This window comes from Canis aureus, chromosome 2, assembly GCF_053574225.1.
Source record: "Canis aureus isolate CA01 chromosome 2, VMU_Caureus_v.1.0, whole genome shotgun sequence".
NCBI classification, from domain to species: domain Eukaryota; kingdom Metazoa; phylum Chordata; class Mammalia; order Carnivora; family Canidae; genus Canis; species Canis aureus.
The window spans coordinates 75,738,796-75,755,307 of NC_135612.1; the positions used below are offsets into that span (position 1 = coordinate 75,738,796).

General features: G+C 45.4%; 1 protein-coding gene across 2 annotated transcripts in view; it reads right to left on the reverse strand.

Moving 5' to 3' along the window:
- Positions 1-16,132, reverse strand: part of NWD2 (NACHT and WD repeat domain containing 2) — a 174,723-nt gene extending 158,591 nt beyond the window's left edge. For both annotated transcript variants that reach the window (XR_013369338.1, XM_077879801.1), the window contains exon 1: positions 15,847-16,132. Coding sequence is in view for 1 of the 2 variants with exons in the window: in XM_077879801.1 (XP_077735927.1) it covers positions 15,847-15,997 (151 nt within the window). In the remaining variant the exon portion in view is untranslated. The remainder of the gene's footprint in view (positions 1-15,846) is intronic.
- Positions 16,133-16,512: the final 380 nt, after the last annotated feature.

The following is a 16,512-nucleotide window of genomic DNA, read 5'->3' on the forward strand; positions in this document are numbered from 1 at the left end:
TCACGACAGACATCTCTTCTCACCTCATCCCCAGCCCCTGATTTTCTGATGGGAAGGCATCCTTCTCCCCCCACTTCCCTCCTTAGTGGCTACAGCAGAAGATGGGGAGCGACATGCCTGGAATGTAGCTAATAGGGAACCTGGACCTTGGGGGTTGGAGACTCTCAGGCTGGGCTTCCACAGCCAGCCCTGTGGGGATCTAGCTGGCCTCTGGGTGAGGCCCTATTGGCCTGGGGATAAAGGAGTAGGGGAGCCATCCAGGTAGGAGGAGTTTGGGTACAGTGACAGAGGGTTAGTTTTGCTGGGGAGGGACCAAGACAACAGGCATAGAACCATGAGGGGTATGGGATTTGGGAACTAGAGTTGGTCCCGGCAATGGTAGGAATACCTAGGAGGACCAGGGCAAGAAGGAGACTGCCCCCATCATGTATCCCTGTCTCCAGTTCCATTTCTCTTAAGGGGTCTTTAAATTTAAGGAGCATCTCTTGGGCACATAGTTTGTATACTACATGCTACTTACTTTATCACACTGTAACGGTCACTTAATATTGGTTTAAGAGTCAGTTTACAACTTGTGCATTTGAAAAAGGTTTTTCTTTTTTCTTTTTTTAAGATTTTATTTACTCATGAGAAACACACAGAGGCAGAGACATACGCAGAGACAGAAGCAGGCTCCCTGCGGGGAACCTGATGCAGAACTGGATCCCAGAACCCCGGATCACATCCTGAGCCAAAGGCAGACGTCCAACCACTAAGCCACACAGGCATCCCTGAAAGAGTTTTTAAGAAAAGAATAATTCTTCATGTCTATGTAGAGCTCACTGTTTGTATACAACAACAGAATTTAATCATCAGAACTCCATAAAATATAAAATAGAGGGGTTTTGTTTTTGTAGAAAGGAAATTTGAGACTCAAGGCTCTAGAAACTGCCCCAGGTCACACAGGTGGTAAACGCTGGGCAGTGCTGAATCTAGAATTTTGGTGTTGTGATTCTTGGATGCCCTGGTGTCAAAAGAAACTCACAGCCTAGAAATTTGTACTGCCAGCCCCACGGCAGATGCAGGTGCTGGCAAAGAGGAAACATGCGTACACATTTGAGGTCAGCAAATGTGTTGAAAAGGGAGCTCAGCTCTCCTTCCCACTTACAAACCCACTGGAGCTGCCCCCAGAGCACAGCTCTGCTTTGATCCTGCTCATGATATCGCCACAAAACCTATTTTTTCCTCTCTGACATAGTTGAGATAGACTAATTTCTGAGAGGAAAAAGAGAAGAAAAACAAAAGATTAAGAGCTTCAAATATTTTTAAAAATCTCAGTAAAGAACCAAAGCATTTGGCTAAGCCCTCAATTTTGTCTTCTTCTTCTTCAGATTATTATACAAGGCATATAAAGGATGGAGGCCTCACAGCCTCCCTCCACCAGGGTGGACCAGACTCCCTAAAATATCTACTTTCTACTATAACCAAATTCTAAACTTATGAAACAAAACTGTTTTGGATCCAAAGCTCCTAGATTCGAGAGTCTTCTCTCTCATTCTAGTCTGAGATCTGCAGAGTAGAATCAATGAACAAATGAAAGATTAGCCCTTTCCAGACTCAAATTGTCATCTGCCTATCCCTGGACCTTGCAGTGACTCACTCAAGAGACCCATCTCCTCCCTTGTCTTCACGTCTCGCCTCTATCCCCCTCTACCCCAAACACCAACACGGACAGGAAAACCTATATTGTTTGCTCAGTATAATGTGGGTTTGCAATGACCATTACACACACGCAGTAAGAATTATCAACGTGCATAGGAGTTGGGCCAATCTACCATATGACCACGTGGAATGAAACCGTTTTTCAGTTATACGTGGGATTTAATACTGCTCTCTCTTAGGGAGGATTGCAATCCTCCCTAAAGGGAGTATTCATTTTTATGAAGAATGGCCTTTCTCACGAATGTGGGCACCACATGTGCTTTGAAACATCACAGCAAACTGTGCATCAAGGTCTAAGTCTAAAAGATTAACAGGAGTTGGAAAAAAGGACAAGACTTTACATAGATTTAAAGCAACATTAAAGGGATTCCTTTTTTTTTTAAGGGATTCTTTATGTATGAAAGAAATTAAGGTATTTAGCGTAAGATCAGAGCACACCTTACATTAAAAGGTGGAAGTGCTATCTTTTTCTTCTGTCTGAATGTCATTTTATTGAAATCTGCTTGTTATTCATGGTATTAAAAGAGTATTGGGGGCTAATTTTTAAAAACATGTAGTTCTGCTCTATTATTTAGAGATGGAACTTATTAACTTAATACCTTATAATGTGGGATGAATTCATTTTTATGTGTTAAACCATCATTTAAAAATGGTGTTTTTATATAGTCGCCTAAAGCTAAAAGCATATGTGATTATGTGGATGGCATAATCTGGAAATAATGACCATTTCATTCCACAATTCACAAAGACAACTTATTCGAGTAATTCTCATTCACTTGAAACCCTTCTATGTCTTTTCTTTCATCTTCTAGGGCTTTTAACAGATTCTGACCTAGAAACTTTTGAGTCCTTGCTATCTTTCCGGCATTGTTTTAGTTGCTTGGGCATTTCATAGATTTCCCACAATAATTTCATAAGGTAGTCATTATTATGTACAACTTTCAAAAAGGACAATGAAGCCTGAGGAGATTAAATACTTTACACAAATTTATAACAAATCTCAGAATTCAAAACCCACTCTAGCCCTCCAGTTCTTTCACCTTAGCCAGTACACTATAATGCATTTGTTTTATTTTACTAATTTCTCTATTGCTGCATAAAAAATCAAAATCATTGGCTTAGAACAACATGCGCCTTCCCCTGGAATCTGCAATGTTGGCAGGGGTTCAGCAGGGAAGGGTAGCTTGTCTCTGCTCCACAAGGCCTTAGCTGGGAGAGCTCAACATGTGAGCAGAGGTCCACTTCCAAGACAATGCATCCTCCTCTCTGGCAAGGTGGTGCTGGCTTGCTGCTTCTCTCTTAGGGGTGTCTCCATGGGGTGTCTGGGTTCTGAAGAACAAGTGTTTCCGAAAACAGAAAGTGGAAGTGGTCAGCTTCTAAAAATCTGGGCCCAGGGACCTGCGCAGTGCCACTTCTTCCATTTTCTATTGGCCAACAGCAGCCGGAGATCCCCAATCTAAGAAATCATAGATTCTCCTTTCAGTGGGTTGCATGCCAAAATACTTAAGGGCCTTGTGACAAAACCCCCCATACCGCGTAAGATTTCAGGTGCAACAGTGATTTGATTAAATTGTGAAATTCCTATTGTATGAATGCTTTCACATTTCCCCATGACTTTGCAGATGAATGCCCCCGAACAGCAAACCCTCCGAGGTGGGAAGGTCTGCGTCTTTTCCTATTTTTCCTACAAATTCTCCTTATTGTTACTGCAACTGCTTCTCCATGTAGATTATTCAGGCTTCTGAATAGAGACCTTGGCTTAAAAGGGAACTCTATTTTCAGGTCTTTTTAGTGTTCTCAGATTTACTCTTTTCCTTGAACATTTGATAGTCTTGATTAACTTCATCGCTTTTTATCAGAGTGACCTCAGAGGTTTCTGAATTCCATTTCTTAAAAAAAGATTTTATTGATTTATATGAGAGAGAGAAGAGTGCATGCATACATGCAGGGGGGGGGGTGGGGAAGGAGCAGAGGGAGAGGGACAAATAGACCCTGTGCTGAGCCTGCTGGCTCTATTCCAGGACCCTGAGATCACGACCTCAGTCGAAACAGAGTCTGATGTTCAACCAACTGACTGAGTCACCCAGGTGGCCCTGAATTCCATTGTAATTAGAGAATATTCTAGAATCCTGTCAACTGGGTTAGATTATCTGCTTGAACTACTTCCTTTCCTTAGCAACTAACTAGTATGCAGGTTCTATCAACATGCAAGTAGATTTTCAGCCTATTTTACAGCCTCAGCACATTTTTCCTTCTTTAGAAAGTGGTGATTCTATTAGTTCTATCATTTGGTCAAGAAAATTTCTCACTTCTCAATTTTTCTTATTTCACTCTGGCTTTGTCATCTTTTGCTTTGGCCAAAGGAACCAAACCAAAAAACCCCACCCCCCCTTCCAAGTGTTCACAGTTGCAAATTCCCTGCACGAAACAAGAGCACACTCCATTCTTCACCCACAGGAAACATTACTAATCAATCTCTGTTCTCTTTCCCATTGAGCACGGATGTGGTCCCAACACATTTGTGGCTGCAGAACATTTTAGTCGCCACTAATGATTAAGCAATCAGAGTAACTGGACTTCCAGGATATATCCTCTTCCCTCTTTCTGGAACACCTCATTGTCTTCAACTAGGACAATCAAGTCTTTCTAATCTCTCAAACATTGTTTTGAATTCCTTGTTTTCATTGAACAGGCTTCCTGCTGCCTAGCCCCTGCATCTTTTCTCTGAGATATTCAGAACTATACTTCCCGCCACCTACAGTGCTGGCTATTATCAGCCAGGAAATATTTACTATTACTTTCCTATATTCTCAACCCTCTGAGACTCAGGATTGGATCACTCAGGCAGCAGCTATAGCCTTGGCCTTGGGTTCCGGTCCCAACAGGAGCCTGCACCTTGTCCCAGGACCTCAGTCCCACCTTATGACTAGGGGCTGGGATCCTGCCTTGGTTTTGCCAGATGCTTCTTGCCACCCCTACTCCCTCCCCACACACTCCCTATCTCAGGATGGCAGTCCCGTGCCCAAACTTTCCCTCTACTTTCATACTTTCCACCTGCCCAAACCCCTCCAGTTATTATCTGTGTAAACTCCTCTAAGTTTCTGACACTTGAGGAAATTAAATTTCAGCATACATGTGCTCACTAAGCTTCTTTGCTCAACTCTATGGCAACAAATGATTTCTCTTCAAAAACCGCACCTTCCTTTTGGAACTAGACTTATTCTCATCATTGACAGCTGGCCCAGTTTTCCCAGCAGCCACTCCATGACGGTACCGAGGTCTAGATCTTATATTTGACACAACCCAGTCTTTCCCTTTTGACTAAATTTGACCAGCTTGTGCCTGACCGGGATATCGGACACCACAGTTCCATTCTAATTATTCCAAGTGGCCTTTGGAATCATCCACAGTGTGTTTCTGGTAGCTGTGCTTGTCCTGCCTCCTAGCTGCAGGAACTTAAAGAATGAAGATAGCACGAATCTTGTACTTTCTCTGTCTCTCTCCACAACAACTAGTGAGAGGAGTTCAGCTGTACACAATGGAGATCTAATAAATACTGCCAGTGATGCTTAGAATAAATTCTGAAGGGAATCTATTCAGCGGCAAGAATCTCTCTGACACTATCCATAATGGATCAGATAAGCATTATGAAAGACCTCCTTCTAATTTTGTGGTTTCATTTCTGAGTTAGACTGTCATCACTCTTGGAACAAGACACCTGGCATCTGGGCTTTGCTCTTTGTTTTGAGTGTACCCATGTTAAAGCCAAGGAAATATTTTGGATCGAAAATGAGATTTCCAGGAAGCATTTCATTAGAAGTGGGTATTATTCCCTTTGAATTGCATCCAAAGCTGTTGTTTCTATCCTTTTATTAACTTCCTACCACAGATCCTTTTTCTAATTCCATATTAGCCTACTTACTTTAATTTGCAGAATGAATCCTGTTTGATTTCAATAAAAAATAGGATGAAAGAGGAAGCTCTGAAGAAGCAATATGAAGGTGTCTGTTTTTTAGTTAGGAGCACCAGACTTTCTTCTAGAGTGACTGTCTATAACTCAGCATGTATGTATATTGTTGAACTACTCCCAAGTTTTACATTGATTTAAATCACATGACCATGAAGGACAAAACTTCTAGGATGTTTTGGGTTGAAAAGAACTCTGAGCCTACTTTATCAATCCCAATTACCCTGTAGATGCATTCCCGTTACACTGTAGGAATTGTGTCATTTGTCATTTTAAAGGGTGTTTGCAAGGGTGCACTTTATTTTTTTCAGTTGTCTATTGTTGTGTATCAAACTACCCAGTATCAAAACTTAGTGGTTTAAAACAACTTACTATTTCTAGAGAGATGAAGTAACTTTTCCCAAGGCCTTGTGAAGCCCTTACCTAATGAAGCTGACACTGATAGCTGATGTAGTTCCTATTACTGCATACAAACTATGTCACACCTTATAGCTTACTGTCTTCCCTTGTATCAGATATTGGCTGTGATATAATTTGGGTTATGTCAAACTAGATACATGATGTAAATGATCTTTGATAATTAAAGGATCTCACTGTGTACAAATGTTAAAACTGAAATAGGTAAAGATTTAGGTTAGGGAAGAAACCTCAGCTTCTTCCTCTGAGGGTTTCTTCTGGAGCATGAGATCCCTTCCTGGAATGGGGATGAGAGGGTTGAAAGGATGACTTATTTGACTGAAAATATGGGAAAAGTAAAGCAGGCAAGCTCAGCCCACCTACTTACTCCTTCCACCAGGAACTTACCTGTCCACACAGAATATGGGTCATACTCTCTTCTCCAGGCTCAATGTTTTTTTGGGGCAGACCCCACCCTGGAGGCCAATCCCTACCAGTGTGGGGGTCAAAGAATGTCTAATTCTGATGTCTAGTATTCGGCAGCACAAAAAATACTCTCCATTATTACCTTTCTAGTAAAGATGGTGGTATTTTTACCTATTTGCAGACTCTGGTTCTTCTCAGATTAGAATATGGAAGGTTCTAGAAGAGTACTGTGGATGGAGTCAAAACTCAACTGTGATCGTCACAACTGTTAACACTGTTGGGCACTTGCTATATGCCAGGGCACTAGTTTCCTCACTTTTCATGGATTTTCTCCTAACCTAATTATGACAAAAGCCAAAGAAACTACACAATATAACTGGAGTTTTGGTAGCTTTCAAAATTGGCTACCATTAATTCCCTCCCCCCCCATATGCACCTGCCTCTCCTCATACAAAGACCTATTTCCTCTCCCTCTGAATCTGGGCTAGTCTAGGACTTGCAGACAAAGAACACGGGAAAATGACATCCTAGGACTTCCAGGGACTTAAGAGACCTGCTAGCTTCCATTTCCTTTCTCTAGAGTAGCCAATCCCCTACAATGAATCCTGGGCTAGATTCCTGAATGACAAGAAAAGCTGGAGAGCAAGCCCTCACGGAGGACACGTTAGGTGCCAGACAGAGTGCAGCCGCCTTGAACCTTCCAGCCCAGTTCCACCCAGGCTGAGCTGAACGAGTCAACTGAGCCACTGGAGCCAATGGCTCAGTGGAACAGAGCTACTTGTCTTCTGCAGGCCAAGCCCTGATCCAATTCCCAGGCAGGTACAGAACTGTGAGAACCGGAACAAATAAGTTAACAATAAGCTGCAGACAACTGAAACAAATAAAATGCAAATTTGCCACACACCCTTTAAAACAGCAAATGGTGTCATGGCTACAGTGTGACAAGATTTTTAAAAGAGCTGTAGATGATTTACTAAACCATAAAGTCACAATCTATTTGTAGAGTGTACTCTACACTCCAAGCCCTGCTTTCTTTCACATGTCATTCTGAATGAGCCACCTTTAAGGGACAAGTGGTAGTATCACCTCAAGACATCAGCTCCACTCTCTTGTTTGAAGGGATAAAAGCTCTTCATTGAATAATGATCATCTCTTTCTATATCCTGCAGAGATCTCCTCATCATTTGCCTCATATTTGATTACCATGTAGGAGAGCGTTTACACCTGGCTCTCTTTGGTCCTCTGGGGAGCCTCCCAACCGGCATTCTGAGCTCCATGCTGGCTTACGCCTCCTGTCACTTTAATGCCATGCTCATATCTTTAGCATGGTACTCAACACATACACTATTTACGTCAACTGCACGAGAACAGAGACCTGCCTGTTTTGTCACTGCTGTATGCTAAGCACCAGAACGGCCCTCCACATGCAGGAGGTGCTTCATGAATATTTCCTGGTTGAGTAAGTCAAAGTGTGCCTTCTTCTCCCTGGACCAGATACTGTTTCTTGGTATTGAGCATCCATTAGCACTTCTTGTCATTCTCTCCCTGCGGTATAAGGGCTGGAAGTCTGGAAGTTCCCAGACTTACCTGCTGCAAGGGTCCAGGGGCAATTCTGGTTCTGCCAGGGGGGCGTGTCTGCATGAGGCCTGGGCAGCAAGGGCACAGGGGAAGTTCTTCTGCCGTGAGTTGTGGTGGCTGACGTGTGGTTTCAGCAGATGTGCGTGTTTGTAGAATCTGGCCAGCTACCCGGTATGCAGCAAGGATAACTGGCAGTGGCTTCTACAGTTTCCAGACCTCTAGGGGACAGCTTTGGCAAGGTGACCTAAATGCCCAGTGCTGACCCTTTTACTCACTGACTGGATTCTTACAATGAGTTTTGGGACTGCTGGGATCCCTGAAGAATCTGGAGTGGTTCTGGTTTTACTATGGAATTCTAACTGATACGCCCCTACAACTGCATTTCCTCAAGGGCAGGAAATGCCTTTTTAATCTTTCCATACCTGCACAGTGTCTGGATCACAGCAGAAACTAGTAATGAAAATAATAAGGATAATAAATGCAAACACAGATTTCATGTTTACTATGTGCCCAGCACTATTCTAAGCGCTTTACAATACTCATTCAGTGACCCTGCAAGGCAGGCACTCCTGTGGGTTCTCTTCTACAGATTAGAAAACTGAGAAAAGAGTAACCAAGCAACCTGCTAAAGAACCACAGCATCAAATGGTGGATTGAGGAGGCAAACGCAGGCAGTCCGGCTACGCAGTCTGCACCTGTATCTAGCATTTTCTGCTGCCTGAATAACATTTGTTCAAGGACTTGAAGACACAACCTCTACAATTTCAGAATGCATTATAAGTGTTATGTGCACTTATCATAGGATAACGGTTCAGTATATTCTTCTTTAAGACGTTTCTGAGGCATCAAACAGCTGTGAGTGTGTGTGTGTGTGTGCGCGCGCGCACACACCCCCATATAGATAGGATTTTGCTGTGTTAATTGTATTTTTTCTAATTACTCACAAAACTATGAAAAATAACTGGGAGCCTTAGAAATAATTAGCATTATAGGGAAGGTAAGAGGAACACAGTGAAGAGTATTCACAGCTTCCGTATGAATTTCTTGATGCACATCTTTCTGTCTAGTGCCTTGGAGCAGAAGCTACAGTAAAATACATACTGGTTGCAGCAATGTAGGGAAAATACTTCTCTCTTTACTGTGGCTTGTGTCAAAATGGAGAACAAGCTTTCCTACCAAGACCCCAAAGGTATAGAGGAAGAGTGTTCAGGAAGATACAAAGACATGCAGAGGACAAAGTCTAAGTGGAAATGGGAAAGGCATCTGATCATTAATGCTGTGGACAGATGTGCATGATTCTCAAAGATGACCAGTGCATAAATCAGACTGGGTGAGGAAAATGTGCAAAAGTAGGTGTCAGGGAGCATCTTTTTCTCCAATGTCTCCCAACACACAGAGGGAAATCCAGGAGCACAGTAGCTCTGGACAGGGCCATTATGTACTTCTCAGGGGGAAGTGTCTTAATCAGAGGGATGCATTTGGAAGGAAAATCTGAACACAAATGGCCCAGGCCCTTCGTTCTCTCTTGTAAGTGAACCTGTCATTCTTCTCTGCTCCTCCATGTCTTCAATAGTAAAAGGGTCAACTCTGTCCAGCAGTTGGGGGAAGGGACAGGTTTACGCCCTGTGCATTGCTGAGTGACTGGGGCAGGGGTGGGGGTGGGGGTAGTAAGTTCAAGGAATCCTGAGGTTCAGTACTAGAAAACCCTACTTGCCTAAAGGAAAAAGCCATATTCCCCCCTCAGACAGGTCCACAGTCCTTACCTGCACTTCCAAAATCCTCAAAGCACTGAAAACAAAAAATTTTCCCCAATTCATCTGGCAGCAAAACCTTAAGTGACCTGAGTCACAAAAACCTGACCTTAACAGACATGAAACTACAGATGAAGTCCTGGTTTCTCCACTTAGAGCTCTGTGTTGCCTGTGGTAGCCAGTAGCCTCATTGTACCTACTTACATTTAAATTAGATACTCTACTACAAATTCAGATTCTTAGTCATACCAGCCACATTTCAAAGCCTCAACAGCCCAATTTAACTCATGCTACCATATAGGACAATGCAGATAAAAACCTTCCAGCACTGCAGAAAGTAGAACACTGATGTAGAATAAAGTTTCCTCATAGACATATTCATATTATGGGGTGTTACCCCAGACCCTAAATAATCAACAGCACATGCACCATTTTCTTCTAAAACCTAAAAAAATATGGAATTCCAAAATCACATCTGGCCCAAAAGATGACAAAGGAATATGAGCTTGCATCAGTTTTTAGCAGTAATAAAGGCATCACGCAGCCTTCTTTCTATATTAGACTTTACCTGTTATAGAGTCAATGGTTATGTTCCCCTAAATTCATATGTTGAAGCCCCAACGCCAAAAGTGATGGTATCCTGAGGTGAGACCTTGGGGAGGTAATTAGGTACGGACAAGGTCATGAGGGTGGGCCTCCATGATGGGATTACTATCTTTATAAAAGGAGGACAAGATACAATTCTCTTTCCACCACATGATGACATGACCTCCTTCCCTATGACCATGGAGGAAGACCTGGGGTGACAAAGCTACAAGCCAAGGTACATCAAGGACCACCAGAAGCTACTGACGCTAGAAAGAGACCAGGAAGGACTCTTCCTGAGAGCCATGACCCTGCTGACACCTTGTTTTTGGACTTTTAGCTCCAGATTCATGAGACCATAAATTTCTTTTCTTTAAAATCCACTTTGTGCGAAATACTATGGCAACTCTATGAAATGAAGACAGATTTTGGTCCCAAGAAGTGGATGCGGCTGTAACAAATACCTAAACATCTGAAAACTGCTTTGGAACAGGGTAATAATGGGTAGAGCCTGGAGGTGCAAGCTAGAAAATGCCAAGATTGCCACGAAGAGACAGTTAATGGCAATTCTGTGGAGGGCTCAGAAAGGAAAGTGGAGAAAGCTTCTATCTTCTTAGAAAATACAGAAATCGTGAACAGAAGAATATGGCCATTGATGTGTTATTGCACAACAGACGGAAGGGGAGTGTTGTAAAGGAGTCACCAATGTAGCTGAACTGTGCTCTAGTGTTTTGTGGAAGGTAGTCCTTGTAAGCCATGCAGCTGGATAAAGGGGTGGCTTGGTTCCTCCTGAGTGCTTATAGTAAATTGGGGTGGGGGGCGAGGGGAGGAATTGAGAATGGAATTAAGCAAAAAAGAATCAGAACTTAAAGATCTGGAAAACGCTCAGCTTATCCCTATTACAAAAAAATGACAAAGCTTGTTCTGAAAAGAACACCAAGGGTATGGCTGACCAACCATTTGATGAGGAAATTAGTATGGTTTATACCCCTATAAACAAGGTCAGCTGGAACTGAGGAGGACAGAGACCGTTTCAAAGGAAGGAAGGCCAACAGACTTCTTAGATCCTGTAGGACTAGATGATTTGGCTGTTCATCAGCGTATGTGTGATTCTTCAAGACAAAGGAAGAACGACCCCAAAGGAGGTCTGGAGATTGGGGCTGCCTCCTTGGTATAAAGGTTGGGGGAAGGTATCACCAGGGCTTCAACAGGGCAGACGGCATGGGTCCAAAGCCTCTTAGAGTCTCAGTGGGCCACTCCTTCCCCAGAGAGTTACAAAAGTGGAACTGCCACCCTAGGGGTATGGAAGGCAGAGCTTCAAAACCAAGAGGTTTATTCCAAGAGCCTTAAGAACAAAGACCAAATGGTATTTGCCTTGCTAGGTTTTGAACTTACTTGGGACCCTTCATCTTTCTTTGGAATGAGAACGCTAACCCTATGCCTGTCCCACCATCCCATTTTGGAAGCACATAATGTTGGTTTCACAGCACAGGTTCACAGCAGGAAAGAATCCTGCCTTAGGATAAATCATATCTGAAGTTCCATCCATAGCAAATTTAGATTGTACTTAGAGGAGACTGTCGGGTGTAGACTTTAGTGTTGTTGCTGGAACAGGTCAAGAATTTTGGAGTTGTTGGGAGGGAATGAACAGAATCTGTATGCAACAAGGACAGGAATTTGTTGGGGGTATGCAGGGGCAGAAGGTTATGGACTTGATGTTTCTGCCCCTCCCCCTTTCATGTGTTGAAGCCCTAACAGCTAATGTGAGGGTAGTCAGAGGTGGGACCTTTGGGATGTAATTAGGTTTACATGAGGTCTTTAGGATGGGATTAGTATCCTTTTTTTTTTTAAAAAAAAATGGTTTTTAAAGATTTTATTTATTTATTCATGAGAGAGAGAGAGAGAGAGGGGCAGAGACACAGGCAGAGGGAGAAGCAGGCTCCACATGGAGGACGGAGGACTCCATTCCAGGACCCTGGGATCACACCCTGAGCCAAAGGCAGATGCTCAAACACCCAGATGTCCTGGGATTAGCATCCTTTCTAAAGAAAAGGAAAACCAGAGCTTGTGTCTTTTGCCATGTGAGGACACATGTGGGAAGATGGTCAACTGCAAACCAGAAAGTGGCCCCTTTCCAGGAACCAAACCTACCCACACCTCAATCTTGGCCTTGCCAGTATCCAGAACGGTGAGGAATAAGCTGCCAAAGCCACTTAGTCTATAGTATTTTGTTGCGAAAGGCACTTAGTCTATGGTATTTTGTTGCAGCAGCCCAAGCTAAGACTTAACTTTGTTTTAAACTGGTTAAGAATTGAGGCAAAGAAAGGGGAAAAAAAAAAAAAAAAGATTTGAGGCAAAGAGATTACTTATTAGGCCCTAGTGAATTTCAACATAGGGAGAAAATTGTGCTGGCTCCTCTCCTCTTGAATATTCACAGAACAATTAAGGCTAATCACAGTGGAAGATTTTATATGTGTTTTAGAATCATTGTTTCAAGAAGGTATAAGTGCCATCCTTGGCAGAGAGACAGTGGCTAAATGACAAGAAGACTTCCAAGGATTAATACGGATGCCACAGATGTTATTTCTATGTTGTGTGGAAGGTGGGACTAGATGAAGTCCATTGCCTATCTATGTAAGAGAATCCGGTAAAACTCTATTCCCATCCTCCCATCACTCCCCCTGTCCCTCCCCCCACCCTGACACACACTGGTTCTTCTCCAGTGCCTTTAATGTGGTAGGGATTGGCCAGATGTAGATAAACTTCTGGACAGGAACAAGTCCCTTAGAGTCCAGAACATTCTGAAATTTCCTTGAATACCCTTAAAACTACCTTTTGGTATAAGTGAAGTGGGTCAGGGCAGCCAGCCATGGTCCCTTCCTGCTATCAGCTCTGGCTGTCAGGATTCAAGAGTAAGAAAAACACTCATCCACTGGATCCAGCTGATTGTCTTGTCCATGTAGGGATAAGATACTTCACAGAAATCTGGCAGGAACCTAGGCTGGGCCAAAGAGTATCAAGAGGGAGGTTCTGAGTCCCCTGAAGGGGCTTCACCTTGTTTCACTCTGCTATAAGGAGTGCAGGCAAGTAGCTTCCCTAGGCACAGCCTCAGTTTCCTTATCTGTAAAACAGGGAGAACAGCCTCTGGCCCACCATCCTCACAGGATTTGACAATGGAAATCAAAATTAGAAATACTGAATGAGCTAACATTTGAGAAAGTAATTTTTACATTCAAAAGACATATATTACCTTTACTACTGATAGGTAAAGTCCATAGAAGCCTTTTAAAACAATACCTATTAATGCAATAATCTAAGGGAGACCCTTGCTGGATTCTTAAACATATTGCTAGGAATTCAACACAAAGCATCTTTTATTTAGAACATAAATTGATTTCCACTTGTAAAGAAAAGCATGACATAATGTTCTTTGTCTTAATTGGACAGTGGAGAGGCTCTTGGGTATTGGCCAAGAATCTAATACTGGATCAAGCCAAAACACAACCATTTGCTTCCTGAACTGCATCCATAAAAATGTTGTGGTAAAGGGCTGCCTCTGATAGAGCATTTACCAAGATTGCAAGGTTTCATGTACAAGTCAAAAAAAAAAAAATCTCTGTCTCTTCTATTCAATATACCCTCGACTCTCCAATTTGAATAAAATTTGAGATGCTGCCCCTATTTCAACTTCTTAGGTAGAAGTCACATTTCTGGTCCTTTTGGATCAATGAGCAAGCTCTCCAGCTCAAATGGTGATCAGGAGACATAAACCGTTCATGCCTCCCTCCTCCTGTTTGCTCAAAGATTAATATATGGTAAAACTTTAAAGAAACTTGAAATTTTGAAGAATCATGTACAAGCTTAAAAATGACATTAATCTTAAATATTAATTCAATATTAAGCTGACAAATTCATGATCGTTTTTTTATTTAAAGGAAATACAAGTTTAAATGGAAAATTATTGATCATATTAAAATTCTCACATTCCTTTGAAGCAACACATTTAAAGAAAACCAGGAGTTTGGTTTTACATCAGCAGACTTAAACACTTCCCATGAGATTTCTTTTAAGCTTAGAACTGAAAATTTTAAGACTAAACATTTTCTAACACAATTCTCTCAACCACCTATAAAATGTTTCAGCACCATATAAAAGAAGCAAAACACTGAACCCTTAAGTTGCAGATTTTCATACCCTTTAAATAGCCTGCACATCTCCATGGTTTTCTTTATTCAGATTTAAGTTAAAATCCTGGAAGACATCCCTGAGATTTTTTTTTTTCCCATCCCTGAGATTTTAAGAGGATATTAAAAGAGTGCACAGTAGTTTCCTAAATGCCTTCCTGAAGTATTCAATTCTGTGAAAGTGAGCTGTAAACTTTATAGGACAGTCGTACCCCCATCTCAAAAGTATAGATTCCTTCTAGAATTACTGGGAGCGATCAACTCCTTTCCTCAACCCCCTTGTCATAAGTAAACTTCACCTGAGCTTCCTTTGTTAAACCTAGTTTAGAAAATTACTCTTTGTAGTCCTCTCCAACTGCTTTTCACAAGCAACCAAGTCTTGGGTTTTTGCAAACGACTGCATCTCATGACTGTTAACTTCTCCTTTTCCTTTTCTGTTAGAGAGCCTAAGAAAGTCCCCTACAAACTTCTCCTGCGGGCCGAACATTTTGTCTAGAAAGGAGCAATTCCTGCAGTCTGACCCCGTTTAAGTCTAATGCATCCTCCTTGCCCTACACTTGCTAAGGAACGAAAGTTACCGTTCAAGTCCTAGAACTCAAAGGCGGTGTGGAGCAAAACAAAAAAGGGGGGTTGGTGGGGGCACGACCCACCCACAGATCCCCAAGTCTGCGTCTGGCGCCCACCCGGGGCCGGCGGGAGCAGGCCATGCGGACCCCGAGGGAGCTCAGCCCACCCCGGCGCGCCTCCCCGAGGCCAGCGCGCGCCCAGCCCGGGGCCTCGCCGCCGGTTCCCGCTCAGCCTCCGCGGCCCTTCGGTCTGCGGGCGCCAGGGAACCCCGGGCTCCCTCCGCCGCCCCGCCGGGGACGGGCGGCAGGCGCGGGGAGCCCTCCCTCGGGAGCCGGAGCGGGAGCCGGAGCGGGAGCCGGAGCCGGAGCCGGAGCGCGCCACCCGTCGCGCTGGCGAGACCCCCGCGGGAGAAACCCGCCGCGAGAGCACGGGCGGCCGGGCCGCAGGATGAGCTTCCAGAAGCGTCGGCTACTCTGCCTCGGACGTTTCCGAGCTCGCGCTAGAGGAGCACCCGGGCCGGGGAGGGGCGCGCCACTGGGTGTCCCGGGGGCGGCCGAGGGCGCGGGGCCCGGGGCCCGAGCAGGGGGAGCGCGAGTGGCTGCGGCGCCGTCCCCGCGCGCTCCGCTGGGGCAGCCGCGGCCTCCGCGGGGGGCGGACGGACGGACGGACGGACCCGAGCGCCGGGGCTCACCTTCAGGGTTGGCGCTGATGAAGACCCGCACGCTTCGGCCGGCGGGCACGAGGTGAGTGGGCAGGGCGGAGAGGTTCCCGCAGAAAGCCGCGCGCCGCAGCGCAGAGTCCCGGGGACAGGGCAGCCTGGTGCCCGCACCTGCCGGCCACATCGCCCTCGGGGAGGAGGAGGAGCCGCCGCCGCCGCCGCCGCCGCCGCCGCCGCCTGGTCTCGGTTCCTGCCCGCGCCCCCGCGGAACGGCCGGGTCGGTGCCCGCAGGCGGCGCGGCTCAGAGCCGCCCCGAGCCCGAGGCGCCGCCGGCGAGCTCCGGGGCGCACAGCTCGGGCCGGCGCGCAGCGGCCATGCGGACCCCGGGCCCCCGGGCCGCCCCCGGGGCTCAGCGCCGCGGCCGGAGGGCGCTCAGCCTGGCGGCGGCTACGCGCGCGGAGAAGCGCCCGCGCCCGCCGCCCGGCCCGCGCCCATGTCCCCGCCCGCGCCCGCCGGGACCGAGCGGAAACCAGCCGCCAAACTTTATCCGCGGAGGGCGGCCCGCCGGCGCGGACACCTGCTCCCGCGGGGCGCGGGGCGCGGGGCGCGGGGCGCGGGCTCAGGCGCGGCTCCAGGGGCGGCTCCAGGGGCGGCGGGCGCGGGGGCGCGCGGGGCTCGGGCTGCCCATGGGCTCCCGGG